The sequence below is a fragment of the Tripterygium wilfordii genome, chromosome 12, assembly GCF_013401445.1.
Source record: "Tripterygium wilfordii isolate XIE 37 chromosome 12, ASM1340144v1, whole genome shotgun sequence".
In the NCBI taxonomy this organism is placed as follows: Eukaryota; Viridiplantae; Streptophyta; class Magnoliopsida; order Celastrales; family Celastraceae; genus Tripterygium; species Tripterygium wilfordii.
This window is the reverse complement of record NC_052243.1, coordinates 6,081,110-6,104,278: the sequence shown is the minus strand read 5'-3', so window position 1 is coordinate 6,104,278 and position 23,169 is coordinate 6,081,110. Positions and strand designations below refer to the sequence as shown.

The 23,169-nt window shown below is 36.6% G+C and overlaps 2 protein-coding genes and 1 pseudogene across 2 annotated transcripts; 1 reads left to right on the top strand and 2 right to left on the bottom strand.

Annotated features, from left to right (window-relative positions):
- Positions 1-2,533: 2,533 nt before the first annotated feature.
- LOC120010679 (receptor-like protein kinase ANXUR2) lies at positions 2,534-5,200 on the bottom strand. Its single transcript, XM_038861473.1, has one exon. The coding sequence runs from the start codon at positions 5,198-5,200 to the stop codon at positions 2,690-2,692; it is 2,511 nt and encodes an 836-aa protein (XP_038717401.1). The 3' UTR covers positions 2,534-2,689.
- Positions 5,201-6,924: 1,724 nt separating this feature from the next.
- Positions 6,925-8,530, top strand: LOC120010680. Its single transcript, XM_038861474.1, has 2 exons — positions 6,925-7,504; positions 8,154-8,530. Exons 1-2 carry the CDS (start codon positions 6,994-6,996, stop codon positions 8,231-8,233), a joined length of 591 nt encoding a protein of 196 aa, XP_038717402.1. The 5' UTR covers positions 6,925-6,993; the 3' UTR covers positions 8,234-8,530.
- Positions 8,531-12,545: 4,015 nt separating this feature from the next.
- LOC120010681 lies at positions 12,546-19,368 on the bottom strand (annotated as a pseudogene).
- Between the last annotated feature and the right edge of the window lie 3,801 nt (positions 19,369-23,169).

The window sequence follows — 23,169 nt, the reverse complement described above, 5'->3', positions numbered from 1 at the left end:
ACCAAGAATAGTAACTTGAGGTATCAAATATTCTAATTTCGTATATAATTTCTGCACTGAACCACTGATGCTAAAACTGATGCAACTTCCTCTAGGGAACTCCAAATCACGAACCGTAAAATTCTATGGAAACTAGACTTCTAGATCTTTCCAACGGTATATCACTCGTTGTCCAGTTCTTCCTGAGCGCATCCAGTTTATTCCGTGAAATTGACGAATCTGTTTAGGAACTTGACTTGGCTTCAAAATTGTAAACATATTCATCTTTTCTCATTTCACCATATTTTTGCCTCTTTAGCTCTCAATCACCATTAGGGACGTATTCCTTCAAAACTTACACAAAACACATCAAAACAACCAATTTCACAAAGGAAACTAGTGCAAAGTATAGGAATAAGGGATGTAAAATGTGCATAAATATGTGTTATCACTTACTAACTTGTCTACATTAGAAGGTAAAACCTACACCAATATTAACACTTTCTCTCGACAAAAGAAATATTTGCACATGAAAGAAAAATGTAGAAAGATCGCAAGGAAAAAACTAACTCACAAAATTATATGCATTTTGATTGTGTAAAAGAACTATCTTTGTGTAGGACGTATCAAAAATCCACACCTTCGTACATGTGAACTATATTATCTGTTTTGAGGTTCTGATTCTCGTGGATACATCGGATAATAGCCAGCAAGTGGACAAAGGGCCAACTCACTTAAGCTTGAGAAAAGGCCTATTGACATGTAAGGGTGGATTTTGTCAATATAAAACACTTGGTTGGCTTTATGCCATCGATGTAGGTGATATGCCAAATATATACATACATTTGTACATCATTTACACATGAGTTCATCCCATTTTGAGTTGATTAAGAGTTGATATTGCTTAAGAAAACTATATTAGCATATTGTAGGTACCAAGGCAAGAAATGAAGGAAAAGAGTGTAAAATGAAGATTTAGAGTCCAGAACTGATTTCCGATCAATCGGGAATGGTCCTAATTGATCGGACCTGTCAAAATACCCAAAAACTCATGGAAGCAGATTGTATTTCCGATCGATCGGAAATATTCCCGATCAATAGGAGGTACTATTCACAGCACGCGTAGTTTCATGAAAAAGTTCCGAATTCACGTGTTTTTAAGCCAAAACGACCCCAACTTGTTTTGGAAATGACATAAGAGTTTGGGGAAATATAAAAGGGCATAAAATAGGGTTTTGGGGGAGTTCTTGGAGCTGGGTTTCATTCTACCACCATTGAAAGCTTGGAGCCATCATTGGAGCTTGGAGAAGAAGAGGGTCTACAAGGGGGTTTTCTTTCTCCTTTTCTATCCTAGTTTCTATGGTTGATTTCCTTTCTTTAATGATGTATTTTGCTTCCATGAGTGGCTAGATTTCTTACTAGGGTCTTAATGTAACCAAACCTTGAAGATACAATAAATTTCGTTTCCTTATTTCTTGATTTCTCTCTCTCTTGATTATCTATGGGTGTGATTAATGCTTTTGAATGTTAGATCATCATTCAATTGATTTGTTGTCTAGATTGAGATCGGAAGGAGATATCTAGGGTTTGCCTCAAGCCATAGATGACATAGGGTTCATGAACCATAGGAATATAGGTTTGTGACTTATGCAATCGTTAAATGATTTTCATAGTTCTTAATGGGTTTTTGATATATTAATCTTATTGTTAGGAATAACATGGATTTATATTGAAAATACGTTTGATGTATCTAGGAATAAAACATTGAATAGGTTGGGAAATCGATTGTCATTAGTGAGAGATGAATTAGGGATCAAGGGACCAAGGGAATTGAATTGGATAGGTGAGGTGAAGTTAAGTACCCAAGTGCTTTCCATCCTCGATTACATACTCGTGTTTGATTTGTCTTTGTTCTTTTTAATTAGTTTAGTTAAAATCAAAACCAATCGCTAATGCTTTTTACCCAATTTGCATAATTATTGGTTGTTTGACATTGATTTCTTTTGCTAACATATCCCTAATGGAAATGATAATTTACTCATCTCTTTATTACTTGTGCGATTTGTGCGCTGGCAATTAAAACCATATCAGTAGGACATTGAGTCTTAACAGGACAAGTTAATAGGTAACTCACCGCAAAATGTAATATTTCTTGTTGCCAATTATCCCTTAACTTTTAGGACATTCATGACCTCTTCTCATTCAATATACTCGAGAGTTAGGTTTAATGAAAGTGCTTATGATTATTTAAATATAAATATACATATTAACAGTATAATTTTTATTAAAAATACTCTATTACAGTGGGTGGATGGGTTTATTGAATCCTGGGTACTGTAGGATGTGCAGAGGAAGATGTTATATATAATCTCTGGGTATATATTTATGTGTAAGCACAATTACCAGAAATTACAATATTAAAAGATGCATAATAGCCATATAGAGCACAAAGTTTAGGGAACATGACTCTGTTATTTTTGCTTAGATAGCTGACAAGCTTCTATGAACTTTTTTATATGGCCTACCCAGTGCATTGATAAAAGAGAAGAAAAAAATCAGATTAAGGAATAGAAGGTACTCAACACAATACAAACAACATATGATCACCCTTCAAACTGGTTGATTGTTTTAATTTTGTTTGTCATTCATGGGTTCCTTTCGGATTGACAATCTGGGAGAAGATTTCCCATATAGCGCCAGAGTCATCGGATCATGCATTTGTGTCAAGGCCAAGGTTGTTGTAATGCATTGCCATTGTATTGTTTGTGGTGCTACTTCCCTCGCCACCATGTCTAGAAGAACCATCTGGGTCATCTTGTAATTGAAGACAAAACTCAAGATTCCACAACACATCACCCATGGAAGGGCGATCGAATCCGTGATCAGACAAGCATTTCTCAGCTGTATCCGCAAACTTCTTCAAGCATTCTGGCGTGATCTTCCCCTTGAGATGAGTATCAATGATGTCCTCTAGTGTTCCCTTTCGTTGACAATGAAGCGCCCAATCGGCAAGACTAACTTGCTCCTTTGGAAGGCTAGGATTGAGAGCAGGCCTTGCACATAACACCTCAAACAGGACAACCCCAAAGGAGTAGACATCAGATTTCTCAGTTAGTTGTTGTCTCTTGAAGTATTCAGGGTCCAAGTAACCAAAACTTCCTTTCACAACAGTACTAACATGACCATTTTCCATGTTTGGACCAGTTTTCGAGAGCCCGAAATCGGATACTTTAGCAACCCAATTCTCATCCAACAGAATGTTTGTGGTCTTGACATCTCTGTGAATGATTGTGTACTTAGCTCCAGTGTGAAGGTAGTGTAGTCCTCTTGCTGCTCCAATGCAAATCTCCAACCTTTGCTTCCATGAAAGATGTGATTTCTTGCAATTGTAAACATGCTCTCTCAAGGTACCAAGTGCCATGTAGTCATAGACCAAGCACATTTCATTGTCTTCCTCACAAAACCCAATCAGAGACACCAAATGCTTGTGTCTTAACTTTGAAAGCATCTCGATTTCTGTTTGAAACTCATTGACTCCTTGTTCTGATTGTGGGTTTGATCTTTTAATAGCAACCTTGACACCTCCATCAATGATTCCTTTGTACACCTTCCCAAAGCCACCGACACCGATAACATTAGACTCGTCAAAGTTCTTGGTGGCCTGCTTCATCTCCGTCCACGAGAAGTGGCGACAAAGGCCTTGAGCCAGTGATGATAGGTGAGTGCTTGCATTACTCTTGCCAGAAATTGCTGATTTGCTTGCTGATGTGTGGGAATTACCATAGACAGGTAACCAACTAGACGTATGAGACTCCGTCCCGAGGATTCTCTTCTTTCTTTGATAAACGACCACACATATAGCACACACTAGACCAAATGCAGCTGCACCACCAGCAGCTCCACCAATCACACCCACATTAGATTTCTTGTAGTCATTAAAATCTTTCTTTGGATTGTCATGCTCATACTTAAGAAGCATATCAGAAGGTACAGGATTAGGACCTGCCAAGTTTTTGCTGCCATCACTTACCTTGAATATCTCTAATCCATTAAGTTGCATATCAAAATATTCTGGCTTTGTTGTATCTGATGGACTCATTTCAAGGCGAATCTCCTCATCTCCTTGCCTTTCGTTGACAAAAACTGCGTAATCTTTATACGTTGGCACTCCCTTTTCTCCTGTCATTGCAATTATATCAACCTCACCCTCTGCTGTCTGATTGTTGATGTAGACATTGAAAACTCTTTGATTGATTTTCGAGAGTTGGAATTCGCAGAAATGTAGCCTCACAATGTAGGTGAAGTTTGCATCAACCGGGAACAACCATGTCTGGTTTGTTTTCTTGTTGACATCACTGTCTGGACCTATTGCTCTTGCTGTCTTGTAAACATTAACAGGAGCTGAATACTCTGGCAAATCTTTGTACTGGATTTGAAAATTATCGCTCGCCTGAAGATTGACACCGGTCGAACCACCAAATATGTAAGGTACATCATCATACCAAGCCCTTCCAAGATCACCAGAGTCTTTTACAGGTGCAATGTACTGTCCACCAACATTTAGTCTAAACAATGTTTGCGCGTCCGCCGTCTTGGCATCGAATGATTGATCAGAAAAACCTACCATTAGTGCCGAATCAAACATGTTAGGCATCGGTATCAACTCAATTCCATTGATAAACGCAAATGCGTTTTGTCTATCAGAGGGCTTGAAGGTGACATTAAGAACAGGAGAGTCAATAGGGGCAAGAGAAAACTCTCTAATAAGGTAAGCTTGTGTGAGGGCTTGTGCTGTTATGGATGCACTGAAATTCTTAAGGAGAGTAACACCACCAGCAATAACTGAGAAATAGGAATCGTCAATGTTGAGATCAGTATAAACAGATGGATAGAAATGGAATCGAACCCAATAACGCGTGTTGGATTTGACAGGGAATGTGTAGGACACTTCTGATGTGAAAATCCTGGCATCCATGTAAGGAACAGGCGATTGAATTGAAGGGTCTTGGTACGAAGCAGTGGATGTAATCGAGTTTTTCCCAGCATCTGCTGAGAGGTACTTGGTATCCGGTTCCCATAACCGATCATCAGCATCTTTGCCACCATCCTTTGAGCCACAACTCAAAACCAATGACTCCGGTGTGCCACCAACTACATGATGGACGAGGAAAAGAATGGAGAAACAAAGCACAGAAAGGAAAATGTGATTACTAGTGTACATGGTTGACGATCGAATGAGCGAGGGCGTACAGGAAAACAAATTGAATGCAATAGAAGAGATTGAAAGTTTCCCCCTAATTAAATTACAAAAAAAAAGCAGACCAGTTTGCTTCTTTTTCTATTATTTTAGTGGGGGGATTGATATATAGTAGGCTAAGCCATGCATGAGCTTTTAATCAATCATCCATGGACACTCAAAAAGAAAAACATTCATAGCCTTGCCTGGACTAGCAAGAGGGACCAAACCAGGCAAGAAGAGAATGTGGAGAAAACTTATTGTCTCCCTTTGGTATTATTGGTTTCTTTCTTTCTTTCTTTGATGCTTAGTTTTGGTTTCCAAATTTGCTTGTAAACGTTGATGGTGGAATGTTTAAGGTGGCTAGAAATCAATGATGGAGAGTGAGAATCGTTTTTATATATAGCCTTTGACTGTTTCTACAAGCTATGAATTACCATTGAAAGTTACAAACAGATAATTGTACACCAAATTTAGCACTAATATTGTTTTGTTTCCCTCTAAACATATACTTACAACAATTATTATAGCAGTAATGAATTTGGTACATAAAAACTATAATAATCTACTCAACATATTACTTAATTAGCTTAGAAATGAGCTATAAGAAACACATTAAGAGCTCGTGAACATGTTCGAGTAAGTCCAAGGTTTGAATCCTCCCTCACGTTAAAAACAATTAATAACAAAAATAATATTATACATTTTTAGAGCTCAATAAAAATTCGACTCTGTTCGAACCTGATAACCCTGAGCTAATTAGCTTTCCTAGCTACTAATGAATGAACAAAAAATTCTAAGAATTTATTTAAGTATTTTACTCTCTTTTTTTTTTTTGAAACTGAGGTTTGGGGAAGGGTAGGATTCGAACTCACAATTTAATGGGTAAGTGATCCGTTACATGTAAAATGATTAATATTCAACCAACGACTCACTTGCATTGTTTTATTTATTCTTATATTTACTACGCGTGTATATACGCACAAACAAAGAACATGCATGGCACAATGCAATATGTAAATTAACATAAATAAACATTATATCATCTGAATGATAAACTGAAAATGGTTCCAAGTCCATGCTTTCAAGATCAAAATGGTATACATATACATATATATATATATATATATATACACCTTGACTGACAACTCGAGTTACTTTGACACTATCCAATGACCTACAGTGAAAATTTTAACAATGTTTATATAAAAAAACATTATCCTTAACATGCAAATTAGTTTAAAGAATTCCACCATCACATTAATTCAAGAATATTATGAGTGAAACTTAAATAATAACATAGTACATTCTAATTAACAATGTTTGTTCAACAACGCATACCAACAAAAAGTTGTTCCTATTAGAAACAAATATTAGTTCAAGAATTACCAAAAATTAGTTCTAAACCCTCCAAAATTAACAAGGATTGTTACACTAGACAGTTAGAAATGAATGGTGAACCAACCTAATGGATGGGAGTGATGTCCGCTTCTCTCACACAATAAAACCCAAAATTGCCAATCTCTCTTCCTTCAGCTACTTAGCGTTGTTGTCCTTCCAATAAATAAAAGGGGAAACCTATAAATAAAATTTTTTTAAAGGGAAAATAAAAATAAAAAAAAGGAATTCCTTGGATTTGAGATACGTACCTTCACCTCCACACCAACCACCCTCCCACACCGATCTCTCGGTTGGCCGCGCCAGCGCCTTCTGCTGCTGTTGTGGCCGACCATCACTTACAACCCTTTGAGGGTGTGGTTTGTCTTCGTTCAACCAAAATGTCTTGTGATAACGAGGAGAATACGTGCATTGCAACATTGTCGTTATCATCTTCATCGTCATCGCCATCATTATATGACTCGGAGGTTGATCAGGAGTTGGAGCGTATGCCATTGGTGCCCTCATTTTGGAAAAACAAAAAGCGACTTTCGAAGCAATTGTCAATGTGCGAGACCCCACGGGACATTGCGTGGGAGAAACGTCGCCGCCAAATGCTACGACAGGAGAGGAGAAAGAATGGAATCATTAACTCTGAGGACTTGACCGATGAGGATCTTCATGAGCTTAAAGGGTGTATAGAGCTAGGGTTTGGGTTCAAAGAAGAGCAAGGACATAAATTGTGCAACACATTGCCAGCTTTAGACCTTTATTTTGCAGTGAACCGCCAGCTCTCTCCGAGTCCAGTGTCGACACCGCGTAGCCGTGCGTCAACCTCATCCCTTGATGCTCGCTCGTTCTCGTTTGGGAGCCCAAGGAGTGAGTCTGATTCTTGGAAAATATGCAGCCCAGGTATCTTTTCTTATACATATAAGCATTACAATTTGTTCGCTGCTCCATACTCGTCAAGTTGAGTAGGATGAATACTTCTCAAGTTTCAGCTTGTCTGGCATAAGATGAGAGACAAATCCATTAAAAAAATTATTCTCTATCTAATAGAGCACAAAATTATATAAACAGAATCAGCTCTTCTAGGTTTCCCTCATTTGAGATCTTTGGGGAAGAGGATCAAGTTAAACCTTGTGAACATCTTAATGCACTATCTCTCTTCAACCCTAAGAGTGAAATGCAGCAAAAAGAAAGACAATTTATGGACCGACCTCATCGTCTCCACCCTGTAGAAACTACGAGATTACTCCTACCCTGCGACTAGTTAATTTTTCTTTTACGTAACTATTAAAATTTGTTCGTTTCTCTGGAGTGGTCGAATTGGGTAGAATTAATCCTTCCAGCAATAACCCCTACCCTGTGACTTGCCTTGGTCGGAGTTTACATGAACCAAAAATCCATGGTTTCTTATCATTAAGAAAACATTGTTCTTCTAAAATAAGAGCACCAAAGAACACAAATAGAGTCTTCTAAGAGTCTAAAAGGAATTGTCGATCAAATTAAGTCATTTTTGTAATAAAAAATTTGTGGTCTTTTTGGGATTGTTGTGCAGGAGACAATCCTCAGCAAGTGAAGACCAAGTTGAAGCATTGGGCTCAAGCTGTTGCTTGTTCGGTGATGCAATCCTCCTAAAGTGTGTGTGAGATATGGAGATTGTACAGAACAGACAGAGAGAGAGAGAGATAGAGAAAGCAAGAAATTAAGAGAAGCTCATGAGGTTGGCTTGGAGCCGGGTTTTGATTAACTTGGCATTAATGGATTAATCTGGGGCATTATCTTTTTTAGTTTTTTTTCCCCAAATCATTCTAGCTATGAAGCCTAGTGTGTGAGTACTACATATTTGGCTTTTGAAAAGAAAATTTGGCTAGCTAGAGAGAGCTTGTGGAGATAATATATTTCCCCTTGTTTTATTATTTGACACAACCTGTATGCAACCCAAATTTTGTTTCATATAATTTGATAGAAACAACAGTGCATGCCACCATGAGGTTGGCCTCTTTCTATATGGAGATAGAACCAATGATATACATGAATTGGTCCAGCTTTATATTTGCTTGGTACACTTTTTATTTGATTAGTCATATTTCTTAATTCTTATTATTATTAGCATGATTGAGAAGATAGTCCAACTTAAAATTTTACCCTCATTAAACTTCTACGAAATAGACTAAAATGTAACGGCTCGTCACTTCACACTCCTAGTATTAGGGGTGTTATGGTAACAGTATTTACCGAAATACCATACCATTATTGAGCATTTGGTTATCAAGCAAGACAATGCGGTAGTATACAATTATCAATTCTTCAATATAGCATTTTACCGCTAATATCGGTACTGAAAATTCAGTACTATTGGTTTTATCGATTATCGACATATATATATATATAATATATGTTAATATAATTTTTATTTTTATTTTCTTTAATTATGACCATAGGTCTTGATACAATATTGTCTGTCCACAGAAGAATGCTTAACAGGAGGAATCTGTTCTGCTTCCTGATGGGTAGATCGCAGCAAGAAATTAATTGTCCCAAACAAAGAATGTACCTGCAAAGTCATACTTACTGTCTCATAACCAATTCATAATCAAATGAAAAAGAAGACACGGTAAAATCACACAAACATTTCAAACTTGCAAAGCAAAGGAAACAAAGCAGCAGACAATCGTGAAACTAGAAATCAGTGAAATCACACATTTCAAACTTGCAAAGCACCAGTTAGTTGCACTGACACGGTGAGATCTATGAGCAATAGATACACTATTTGAGTACCGGTGACTGATCGGAGACCATGCCTGGGAGATCCACTTCGCAGTGTGGAGGATGACTTGTTAAGTTATTTATATGTTAAAAATCTATTTTACCTTTGTACATAACACTCTAACATAAATAAATAAGGATAAATTAGTAAATGAAACTAATTTTCTTTCCTTTATTTTTTTTTTATCTATTCAAACAAGAGAGGGAAAATTATTATTCTTTCCATTCTCTTCTCTTTCTCTTCTCTTCCCTCCCCTTCTCTTCTCTCCCCTTTCATTCTCTCCAAATCCCTCAATCTAAACACACTCTTAGAAAGTAGGTGTAGAGGTTATGGAGTCTTATTGGTAAAATTACCAATTGTCAACTAACCATTACTAACTGATCGGTTTACTGGTTGTCAACTAACCATTACTAACTGTTCAGTTTACCAATCGATGCGGCCGGTAACTTTAACGGTTGAATTTTTTGACTTACCGAAGTGATCGATATGGTAAAGATATTATGTGTAGTACTTTGTTCATTTTATGCCAACTCATATTGTCCCGCACGGCTTTGTCTTTCTAGGCCCGACACAAGCCCATACTAATTTGAACCCATAAAAAACCTTTGTTTATAGTTTAGTAGGACATCTAAGTCCACTCTAAAAAACTTTATCCCTCATAAGTCCATTTTTTTGTTTATGTTATAAAAATGTTTAAAATTTCCATAATTCCAAATTTGACCTTCATATAAATAATAAAAGGAAAAAAGGATCATCTCGTAATCGTTAAAAATGATCTCAGTCTTGTCTCTGCCATCGCCTCCCTAGTTGAAGTTGATTACATGATCGGTGAACCTATGATCTACATTATCAGCTATTGTTTATGGATTAACCAAGGCATTTTGGAGTACAGTAGAGATTGATTTTTTGAAAGAGTCAATTAAATTTAACATACACAATATGTGTGCTTCCAGTTGAGATTTGTTTACTTTGTTGATCGTTTATGATGGAGGAAGAGTTATTGTTACTTTGTAAGTTTGGTTCTCAAGCTATGGTTTTGAAGATTGGTAGTGGTTTTGAATTTAATTTTTTAGTATGTAAGTTGTCTGATTGTTGGAGTTGTTGTGTTAGTGATAGTATTTATATTTTGTATTCTTTGCCTGGACATCTTAGTTGCTTATTGAGGAATCAAGATGAATTAGAGAGTATGATATGTTTAGCTCGTGCGTTTGGTTTGAAGTTTGCTGCTAGTAATGTTACTGTTTCAACAGTTGATCAAGAAATAGTAATAATTGGGAACCCAAATGTATTGTCCATGTCTTCAGAAGTTGTTGATTTAGATAATTTACATTAATAGGGATGAAAACATGTTATTGGAGAACAGGAACATCAGTTAATGTTACTGTTTGTGAAATTGAAGATAATCTTCTGGATAATCAATATTTTTTAACTAGTAAGAGATTGTTGTTTTCATCTCATTGGTCTCATGCTATTACTCATGTTGCGCGGATATTTGAGGGAGGTGTAGAGGGATTTAGGTTTGCATTTTGTAGATATTCAGCCAAGTGTAGTGAGAAATATTCACAGGGATGTAGTTCGTATGTATCTGCATTGAATTTGACGGTGAATAGATTTTCTTATGTGAAGAAATTTATAAAAGAGCACAGTTGTTAATTTTTTTTATCTAATGGTGATTCTAGTAGGTTGAGTTCTAACCACATAGCAGAGACGATTAAGGACCATATTAGAATTAATCCAGCATTGTCTGGAGTTGACGTGGTAAATCTTATGCAAACAAATTATGGATTGATTGTACCATATAAAAAGGCATGGAGAGTTGTTGCTAACGCTAGGTCCATGTATTTTGGTGAACCAAGTGAGTCCTTTAAACAACTAAGGTGGTATGTGGAAGCTGCTATGACTTATAATCCTGGTAGTCATAATATTTTAGAAGTGGATGATGAATAGAAGAGATTTCATCGTATTTTCGTTGCATTTCATGCTTGCATTCGTGGTATCAAATTTTGTAGGTGGATTTTGTTCATGGATGGGACATTCGTTAAGGAAAGGTTTAAGGGTATCATATTATCTACCATCAGAAAGGACGGTAACCAAGGTAATTGATATCTTACCTATTTTAATATTAATATTTTTAATGTTAGTGTATTCCTGTTACTATTACTTAATGTCATTGTTTTATTGTTTATATTTATAATCTTACTATTTTTATAATTAATTGTATTGATGTCTTTAATCTTACTTTTTTGGTTTCAAGTTTGTATCATTTGGCTTTTGCGGTTGTGGACTCAGAGAATCAAGAGAATTAGTTTTGGTTTTTGTCTAAACTATACAAGATTGTTAGGTCTGAATGTCAACTTACATTTGTTACAGATCGAAATGATGGTTTATTGGATGCTTTGCACAAAGTTTTCCCTACAACCAACCATTTTTTTATCGACAACATTTGAAGAACTACCTTAGGGATAAATTCAGTCGTTGTGCATTTACAAATACTTTCAGGGAGAAAATGGTGTTTTTATTTCGTGAATGTGTGCATGCTCCAACAGAAGCGTTGTTTAGCGAGAAGCTCAATGAATTAAGAAGAAAAGGATGTTCTATTGTGGATACTTTTCTACAAGGGTTACACTTTGAAAATCGAACCAATACGTATAATTGAGCATGTCGATATGATGAGATGACATCGAATGCTGCAGAGTCTTTCAATGCATGGATAATTGATGCTACAAGCTTGCCCATCATGCCTATGATAGATGCCATAAGAATAAAGCTTATGAATTGGTTTTCAGAGAAGAGGAAAGAAGCAGCTAAGTGGAATGGGATATTGAGTCCAAATCATTATATTCATCATCCACTTTATACCAAAATTTTAGACTCGACTACATCAGTCTATGAGAATATCACCAAAAATCCACCACATGTATTTGTTTTCTCTATTCATTTATATCATGGATCATACACTCATCCACTCATATTAAATTCATATTCTTTCTTATTACTTCTAGCCATATCTTTTTAGGTCTACCTCGTCGCCTCTTACTCTCTCCTATACAAATTCTTTCATTCCTTCTCAATGTTGCACCGCTATCTCTGCGTTGCACATGTCTATACCATGTGCAAATATGACAAATGTTCTTGTCACAATTGTCAGCTGGCTAGGTTCCCTTTGTTCTCATGCAGCTATTGCTATAACTAGGTCAGGTTTACCTATGAAGGATATTGTGGAACACCATTTTCATGTTGGTACATATCAAAGGTCGTATGAAGAAAATATAATTCCTATTCCAACATTTTCAAGACCAGGATTAGGAATAGCCGATGAGAATGATATTCTTGTATCACTTACGAAAAGGCAATCTGGGAAGCCTAAAAAGAGCATCAACCGAGCTATGTAACTCGTTTTAAGACGCTATGACTTTTCGACAATATGACAGGACCATTACAAAGTCCTTGGCCGAGGAGCCAACGGATGCCTGTACCTTCTTCGATGTCGGTGCTGTACCAAAACATATATCCACTAAGCTATGTAACTGCAGCGTTGGAAGCACCGGGTGACCTCGGCATAAAATCCCAACCTGTCAAATGCATTATATATCGTTAGTAAAAATGTTACACCAAGAAATTTAACTTCATTCATTAGCCTACAGAAAATTATTAACACAACAATCAAATGCTGAAGTCATTTATGGAAATAATTGTCCTCAAACTGGCAACAACTTTCCCTTCTAGCAATAATGTTTGCGAATTATAGATAAAGGTGATTAAAGAAAAGGATAAGCAACTCTCGTGCACAAGACTCCCACAAGTTTCTGGTGCTTAGGCAACAACATTTTGTAAACTAATAAAAAAAGTAAACTCTTGTACGTAAAACTCCTGCACTGGTGTCTGGAGAGGAGGAGATGTACACAACCGTACGTACTTACAGTATTCTAGCTTTCAAGAAAGAACAATGAATCAATCATAGGCAATCATCACCATCAAAGTCTTATCTCAAACAAGTTGGAGTTGGTTACATGAATCCACAAGAGAAATTCGCGGAATCCACTATGTGAGTTCTCCATTGCCATTTGTTCCAACCTAAAGCTACACACTCACCACATCAATATCCCTACCTTTTCATGGCCAAGCCATCTAAAATAATTTCCGCATTGGACATTCAATCAGTGCTACCCTTAACCTAGATCAAATAGTCTTGTTGATATCGTATCTTTCCCATCATAGAGCAAGCATATATTTTTTTTAAAAGAAAAGAAAACATAAATAGCATTAACAGAAACTTGGAATATGTCATCCTAATAAAAGGGAAAGAAAGAAAAGGTCACCTCAGCCTCACTTGAAAGATCAAGTTTCTTAACAAGGTACTTTTGGATGAACGAGACAGGCATTTTACCATCCCTACAATGCACCAAACAAAAGTTTCAATACAATATGACACTTAGTAGATGACCATATCTGAAGGTCTGCCTACAATTACGATAGAGTAAAATTTCAATTATTAATATAAGCAAATTGAAAAGAAAAATTAAGAACTCATACTTTAACTTATTGAGAAACAATCACGCTCCTTCCCAAATACATGGGAAATAAATTTAGTGCAGAGGACATCAACTCAACACAAACTAAAGAGGGCAACAGTTCTGTATATTATCTAGTTCTCAAATTAACGAGATGTTCTCTTTCCATGTACTTGAAACATCTTAAACAGAGTGTACACATTTTACATTGTTATGGTATGAGAGTGATAGTTGTGTCATAAAAAAAAAAACCAAACTCCTAGGAGATCTAGTAGAAGCACTCATATGTCAACACAAATGCAAGCACATTAACAGAAGGGATTAAGGCACACACCCAAGTGAAGGTGCCGTAAATCATCAAACTCACTGAGAGATTGCAGGTTCACCGAAGCTTCCTTTGCATGTTAATAGCTACTATTAGCTTTAATTTAATAAAAGCCCACACCTGACCAGCGGGAAAAAACCTTGTCTTTTTTATGACATCAAAAGAGAGAAATCTAGTGGATAATGCACATGTGGATAGACCTCTTAATTTTCATGAGTTCTTGCTAGAAATGCATAATTCACAAGTAAACTTGGTTGAAAATTTAGTGCAACAAGAAGACATTAATAGGCATAGAAATCAGAACATGAACTAAAAGAAATTACACAACTGAGGATTTCAAATGCGAAACGAGATCATAGGAACTCACCTAATCCTCAAGTAACAAGCAGAAATCTGCGGCAATGACTCATTTCCTTTCCTGAAGTATTTACCATAATTCAGAAAGTAACATTACATCAATGAAATCAAGCTTTGAAAATGAAAATTATTTTGAATGTTTTAGGCGATAGGGCCAGCTTACTGGTCTTCGGAAGCAACTAGAGAGAACCAAATTGGTCTGTCTCTTCTGTTGCACTTAGTAACTGAAGTATCTACCATGGTTTGTACCGAGGTGCACCGCCCTTCAGACATAACTGCCTTTTTTCGTGATGCTGCACGGAACCGTCTCCGGTTCACTGGTCCTGGAAGCAAAGTTGTCCCCCCTTAATATCTTCAACCTTAGTATGATTTCCACGCTCTTTAATTTTGGATTTAGTCATAAGAATTTTACTGTCTTGAGAAGTAAGAGAAGCTTTTCTGGCCTTGGACAAGGGTGAATAAAATTCATATGCATGGCCATTGGATGTCTCCGACTTAGCAAGGGAAGGTGGTTGCAAATTCAACTTTGAAGATTTGGATCTTTTAGTAGCTTCCACAAGACAGTTTACTGGTGTCCAGAGATCAACTTTTCCTTCTACTGTTCCAACATCAACATCATTCTCTATATCTTCTTTAGCCTTGCGTTCATGAGAATTCTCCACATCAGAACTCTGTATTGATTTATAATTAATAAGGAACTCTTAGTACAGATAAAGAAGAACACCCACCCCCCTCCCCCCAAAAAAAAAAGAAAAAAGAAAAAGGATGACAAAAAAAACATAAGCAACATAATATGCAATTGCAAGAATAGCTTGCAAACAACTCACAATCGGAACTCAAGCTAGTCAATAAGGAGCCAAAAACAAGTCATCCTTACCTACCGTTTATTTGAGCAGTTTTGTTCAGAGAATCAGGCGAGCTTGAGCTCATAGGACGATCTTCGAAAAACTCTACTTTCTTAATGGGTAGGTCTAGAATAAAACCACAGCCTCGTAAAGGTGCATCTTTTCTCACCCCAGCTTTTGTTCTCCTTCCCATCAAGCCTGTTTGGGTTGATACTTTGGGAGCACTGACCACCAGCGATGACAGTGATCTTTCCTTCCTCTTAGCAGGCGCTGCAATAGAAGGTGTAACTTCAGGGGCCTTAATCTTCCTTCTTTTGAAAGGAAATATTTTTGCCCTTATGTCTTGCAAATTATGATCAGGCCTGAAAAATATAGAAGGAGCTTCAAGATATGTAGTATCAGCTAATTGTTTGCTAGAAAGTTATTAAAAGAAATCCCAATAGCAGGAAAAGTAATTCAATGAAACTTCCAGACTCCACTTTGTAACAAAGGAATTGAAGTAAGGAAAAGCAAACATTAATATGCAATTGGTTGCAGCAAACACAATCATTATTACTTAGTTTGCGCTGCACTATTTAAGTTTTCTCACAGATTGCCGAATGAATGAACCACCCACAACCAGTACATGCGGATAAAAATTGATATCCAAAATCGACTCAAAGTCAAGTAAAAAAATCCAGAACACAGACTAACACACAAAAAGGACTAAAAGTCGAGTGCAAATTCATTTAATTTAATATATAGTTTATTTAAAACGCATCAATTCTATGACTATAACTTCTGTAGAAACATGTGACCTTCTCTACTACAACCTTAAATCATTCATACCACTGATTCTCAGACTTTTTCTCCAACATTAGTATCCAACTAGTGAGGAAAGCATTGGTCTTGCTAGTGGCCTTGCAACCATTCCGATTCTTATCTAAATATTTCAACTCAATGGACATATATTTTAAAGAATTATAACAAGTAGAGTCTATAAGATATCTCCAGCATTTACACCGAATGAGCAATAAATGAACAGTTATGAGTCACTTAAATTTCTTGGAGAACAGGAATGCAAGACGGCCATGTGGAAACAAGAAGATTCAATAGATTTGAGAACAGAATATTTGAATCTATGACATTTAGATCCAGGAAAAGAACCGTATGATTGAGATATTTTGATACAAGGCAGAAGTGACTATGAGGGGAGATCATCTAATAGCATAAAACAGAAAATAAGATTGAAGACAGAAAAAGGGGACACAAAGCAAATAAAGGTAAACGTGCAACCAGAAAATAGGGATCTGTGCATACAATTTAGAATTTCTTAAAGAAGAACTACATAAAGAACAGTCTGAAAGGAAGGCCGAGGATGTCTTTTGCAACATGAAAATTTCTCAAGCATATTTAAGATGTTGCAGTTGCTTTTCCCAGACTTAGCCTCCATTGTTAAAACCTTTTTCACTGAGTTAGTCCTTTTTTCTTCTGAAGATGTCAGCCCCCAAAGTCTACTTTCAGTAACATTTCAACTAAAACATTCTAGGAAAAGCCAAAACATACTATTTGTAAAAAAAAGTAAAGATCAACAATACCAAGCAGGTAAGGAATGGCTTGTCTGGATTAATTACTCAGGAGCATAGACCTTTCTAAAATAATTGGCAACACTGGCTATTAGTTTGACAAGTCTTAAAAACATAGAGCCATCAGTCTAAGTAGACCCCTTTGCATGAAGAACTCAAGAAATCTGCCTACATCTATATGGAATTTATACGACTACAAAAAAAAAGAAAAAACAGAAATGTGGTTCATTCAACCAAAAGCAAAAGAAAGGAAAAGGAAATGAGAGAAAAAACAGAAATAGAAAAAGAAAGAAGTATCTACTTAACGTCGTTACATGTGTCATATGTCGCCGAGCTAGTTTGACGATGCTTATGTGCATGTATACTAAAGAGAGATCAAGAATTCAGAATCAGCTACTGACCTGAGCTTCTTTACCGGCAGACACCCTAGATCAATATCACATACAGGACAGCAATCTGCCTCCTCATCTGAGAGCTTCTCATATATGCACTTCCTGTAGATTGTTATGATATCAAAATCAAAGTATTAGAAACTAATCGTCGAATCAAAAGGTTCTATGGAGATGATGTAGGAACTGGAAGGTATAAGTTCTACAAATAATGTAATGCACACACAAAAAACATGCCCCCTCCCTTAATTTCCTTTCCACAGAAAAGAAAGAAAATCATGGTAGACAAATGCAGGTAATATCCTTTTTCAGATCATTCAATAATAAGTAAAATGAAGGATAACACAGTGATAAGAATTAAAAAGGAGAAGACATAATGATAAGAATTAAGAAGTAAGGATATGATGGAATAAAGAAGTTTTGCACGTGTGTTAACTAGTTTATGTGACCCTTATTTATAAGCAGTTTGACAACACACTATCCTCCTTCGTAAAAACCTCGTTATCTGACTCCAGATCCACTTTAGAGTTACGAAAGTCGGCAAATAACTAAGTTAAACTGCCTCAGGGCCTCAATACCAAACATCAACTTAATAGTGAAAGTAACCTGTATGCCGTTTCTTTTTAATATATATTTTTTTTCAAAATGATAGAATGTTTAGATCTACCATGTACGAGGACACATTCTGCTAACAAGGAAATTGGATTCAAAGCACAGCAAAAGCTGCAAATTGATACGAACATTTTCACACTATAAAGAGAAGGTCTTAAACAGCTTCTCTGTCCCTATATGAGAAATTTATGCCCTCTGCTGACCAATAGTCAAAGCACCTATACAAATAAGGAGGCAGAGAAGATCCCAGGATGATCACCAACTGTCCTAAATTATTAGAACCAGAATGTAAAAGAAAATTAGATCCAAAAACAATGATCAATATATTCACTTAAGCATGAAATAAACGACAGAACTTGCTTTTCAGGCAAGGAAGAACAATTGATACGGTAAGATTTGACTAGTTATGTCTCGGTCAAATACAATGGATGTTGAAATATAGTTAAGCCAAAGCGATTCAATGACAAGACATGTGAAAAATTATTTCAAAATTAAAAAAAATTTACGTCGACAACCTTGTGTTTAATGAAAAGGTCACATATTTTTGTCAGAAAAATCAACAATTAAAACATCAAAGCTAACTACAATAAACAGCATATTTTTGGATAGATGCTTTTGTAAAACAACTACTCATTTGTGCTTCTAGCAAGAAAATAACACAAATTGCATCTAGTCTTCAAAAAATGCAAACGAAAAACTGCAGTAACTTCCAGGTGCTCCTTAAGTACATGAAACATAGAATCAAGAGTGTAGACCCGCCGATGAACTGTGTATGACATTTTCAATCATCATTCTTGATGGCATTAACCACATAAGATCACATGTAGCCACACATTTAATAACTATAATAAATCAAGCAATAGATAAAACCATGTAGCAAGCAATCAATAGATAAAACCATGTAAGAATCCAAGTATTGAAAAACGTAAGGATTGCAAATGAATTTGAAATCGTAAAATTAGCACGTCCGAATTTCTAAACAAGAACCAACCCAGATCAAGAAATCGCAAAATACAAAGAACCCAGATCATAATATGCAAAACAAGAACATACCCATCTAATAAAATAAATTAAAAAGAACCCAAGAGAGAGCAATTACATGTATGAAGACACACATATATCGTTGTAGCTTCCCTCAACAGTTTATTACAAAGAAGGCATGTCATGCATGCCTCTAGAGTCTCTCTCTTCACTTTCACCACCTGTCCCGCCATATCTCCCTTTTAACACCGCATTCAACCCCAAATTCGTCCAAGGGAAGTCTTTTGAGAAGTCGAGAAAACCGATTTCCGGGTCGTCGTTCGAACGATTGGAAAGTAAAGGTTTGGGTATGCGTTTTGTAGAGAGAAGTAGATCACACGTGGTGAGGGGATTTTGGACAAGCGTGGGTTTCGTGATTGACGAGAGTTTGGAAGAAGTGTATGTCGCATGATTTCATGTTGTACGTGTTTATAAAAATTACAAACGTGGCTTTCCCTTCAAACTTTAAACCCTGTTTGTTTTTTGGGAGTGAAATTATTAATTAATGAAATAATTACTGCATTTATTAATTTTTACTATTATTATAGCAATCAATCACCTAACATGAAGGATTTGGAGGAGTGAAATTATTAATTACTGAAATAGTTACTGCATTTATTAATTTTTGCTAGTCTTATACCAATAATCAATCTATTATTATTTCATGTTGTACGTGTTTATACAAATTAACATTTGATGTTTAATTTTAACTAATCAATTGAGTATTATTATTAACTGAAAATGCGTGTTCTTACAATAGTCAACAATTAAGAAAACTTACGGAATAATAAATACTAACCAAACTACACAATTTTTACGAGAAAATCCAAACTGCACGATTTCTATCTACAACCCACCTTTATCTAGTGTATGTTTCACATAGCAAGAATCCACCTTAATTGTGTAATGTACCTCAGAATCCACCAAGAATTTGAAACGAGACAATTTTGTTGGGAATCCACCTAACTCAAACCAACCTTGGAGTTCACCAAGGGTGTTCGGGTGACCACCTATGAATCTGGAATCCATCAAAGTATTTCACAAAGGTTTTACTGTGTTTTCTCTCACAATGAATCCATGTCTCTAACACATACATTTGATCTATTGCTCAATTTATAGAGAGAATAAACATGAAACTAAAATTTGAATCCGAACCAAGATCTAGTATTTTCTTCAAATGTTTTGTTGCAGACTTGTTAGATAAAATATCTGACAAATGATAAAAAGTTAATCCAATACTTATCAAAATAGTTTGTTCAGTCTTAAGATGATTATCACTTTACCATATGATAAATACTTTATCTAAGATAAGGCTTTATCACTAGTAACTGGTAACAAATAAAGAGATTTACCTCAATCTTAATTAACCGAATTCCACAGGTAAAAAGGAACATGATAAAGTGATGAAAGTCAATCCTAAAGATGAAAGGTGCCTAAAAGTGGCTCATAAAATTTCTTAAAAGCATAATTAAATATGTAAATCATGTAACATGTATAATCCACGCAATAATCACAATCGGATATCCAAATATAGGAATATTGATCCCAACGAGTGTCTAAATACCCCAAATGTCATAGACATAATCCAAAGACATATCCAAAAAATCTCAAATCATCCATAATATGTATGACAGCAGAATTACCAACATCCGAATAGACAAAGTAGTTCTACTAGAAATTCAAAGTGTGAATGGAACAAAATGGACTACCCCCATATCACTCGCCCAACAGCTGCTCATCTAAAAACAAAGGTAACCAAGACAAGAAAAGAGAATAGGGTGAGCCAAATGCCTAATAGGATATAGAAAATTAATGACTTGTGTCGGAATGGAAATAAAAGAAGAATTCATATATAACAGGAATAAATCGGATATGACGATCCAAAAATGATGCCCATGTAACAAATGATGTAATATCTCGTCAAGGTATGCTCAAATAAATACATTTAAACCAATTACCGAGTATCATAAATCTCGACTGACAACCCTTCTTTAGCCCTACCATGACCTTCTACTGGTCTTTCACCGAAAATCGATCACCAATTATTGCTTAACTAGGTTATAAGTACACCTAGCAGGACATCCGAAGCCTGAACTTCCAATAACCTACTTTTGACAGTTTTGGTCAAAACTCGGCTAGTTCTAAAGCTCCTTGGACTGTGGAGTCCAAAGGTGGTTGCAATTTCCCCCAAAAGCAGCCAAAATGGCTGGATTGACGATGAAATGAGGCGGCGCCTCCATGCTTCACAAGGAATTTTTGACTGTTTTATGGCTTGTCGTCATATAATGAGGGTTGGGTTTTGTTGCTCGGGACCTTAGGGTTCTTTTGGGACCATCAATGTCCGAACGACGAATAGTGATTGTCAACAATGAGGGTGTCGTGCGGGGAGAAGAAATGGGTTTGGGTTTTTTTTTGTAAAATTTGATTCTTCATATCTTTTTTTACTTATAGTAGAAAGACCATTTTACCCCCATCGTTTCCATAAACCTCAAAATATTACGTTAGTTTCGCTACTTTTTTTTGCTTTCGATAATAGACTATTACCATGACTTATTTGCATGAATCTTGGCTGATTGACAACTTATTTTGTGGAGATATTTTCAGAAACACATGATCACCAACGTTGAACTCCAACTCTCTTTCTCGATGACTTCTCGCGCGCCTTTGCCGATCTCGTGCCACTTGGAGATTATCTTTGACCATATTCACCTTCTCCAGGGTCCACTCCATGATCTCCTTGCTAGCTAATTGGCGGACGCCTTCTTCATCCCAGCATACTGGAGTCCGACATTTCCTCCCATATAATGCTTCGAAGGGTGCCATGTCGATGCTAGCATGGTAGCTGTTGTTGTATGCGAACTCCACCAGTTGTATGTACTTTTCCCATCCTCCTTTAAATTCTAAAGCACATGCCCGGAGCATGTCTTCCAATGTCTGTATTGTACGTTCTGATTGGCCGTCTGTTTGAGGATGATATGCCGTACTGAAACCTAGGCGTGTTCCCAACGTCTTCTGAAGTTGTCCCCAGAATTTAGACGTAAATCGCGTGTCCCTATCTGAGATTATGGACCTGGGTACTCCATGTAATCGAACAATTTCCTTCACATAGAGTTCTGCAAGTCTGTCCATGGATTCTGTGGTGCTAACAGGTAAAAAGTGTGCCGATTTTGTAAGTCGATCCACAATCACCCAGATGGCATCCTTCCCAGTTCGAGTCTTTGGGAGTCCTGAAACAAAATCCATCGTGATGTCTTCCCACTTCCACTCTGGTATTGGTGGTTGAGTAAGTGTTCCTCCTGGGCTTCGATGTTCTATCTTTACTTGCTGACACGTCAAGCATTTTGACACGTATTCTGCAATGTCCCTGCTTATTGCTGGCCAAAAATAATAGGGGCGGAGCATTCGATACATCTTCGTAGATCCAGGATGCATAGAATATGGGGATAAGTGTGCTTCATCCATTATTTTCTTCCTTATTTCCCAGTTCTTAGGCACCAATAATCGGTCTCCCAATCGTAGAAATCCTTCCTCATCAATTCGGTATATCCGATTTTCTCCCTTTTTAATTTGTTCATGCCACTTAGCATACCGAGAGTCTTGCAGTTGCATAACCTTGATTTCTTCCTCCAACGTTGGTCTAGTAACAAAATGGGTCAACAGTTTTCCTTTCCCAGTATCTTCCTCCAACCGTATTCCAGTCTTCTGCAATTCATATCCAGGCTTTGTCTTTGTCATGCCATATCTCCTCCTTCTAGGTTCGAACTCCGACTTTCGACTTAATGCGTCTGCGACCACGTTGGCCTTTCCTGGATGATATTCGATCGTGAAATCATAGTCTTTCAAAAGTTCCAGCCACCTTCTTTGTCGTAGGTTCAGTTCACGTTGATCGAGTAGATACTTCAAACTTTTATGATCCGTGAAGATTCAAAATTTTGCTCCGTAGAGGTAGTGTCTCCAGATTTTTAAAGCAAACACCACTGCAGCCAATTCTAGATCGTGCGTTGGATAATTTGTCTCATGTTTCTTCAATTGTCTTGAAGCGTAAGCTACCACCTTACCGTTTTGCATGAGTACGCAACCCAAACCTTTCCCTGAAGCATCACTGTAAACATCATAATCGTCAACCTCATTGGGTAAGGTTAACACTGGTGCGCTGATAAGACTTTTCTTTAATTCATTG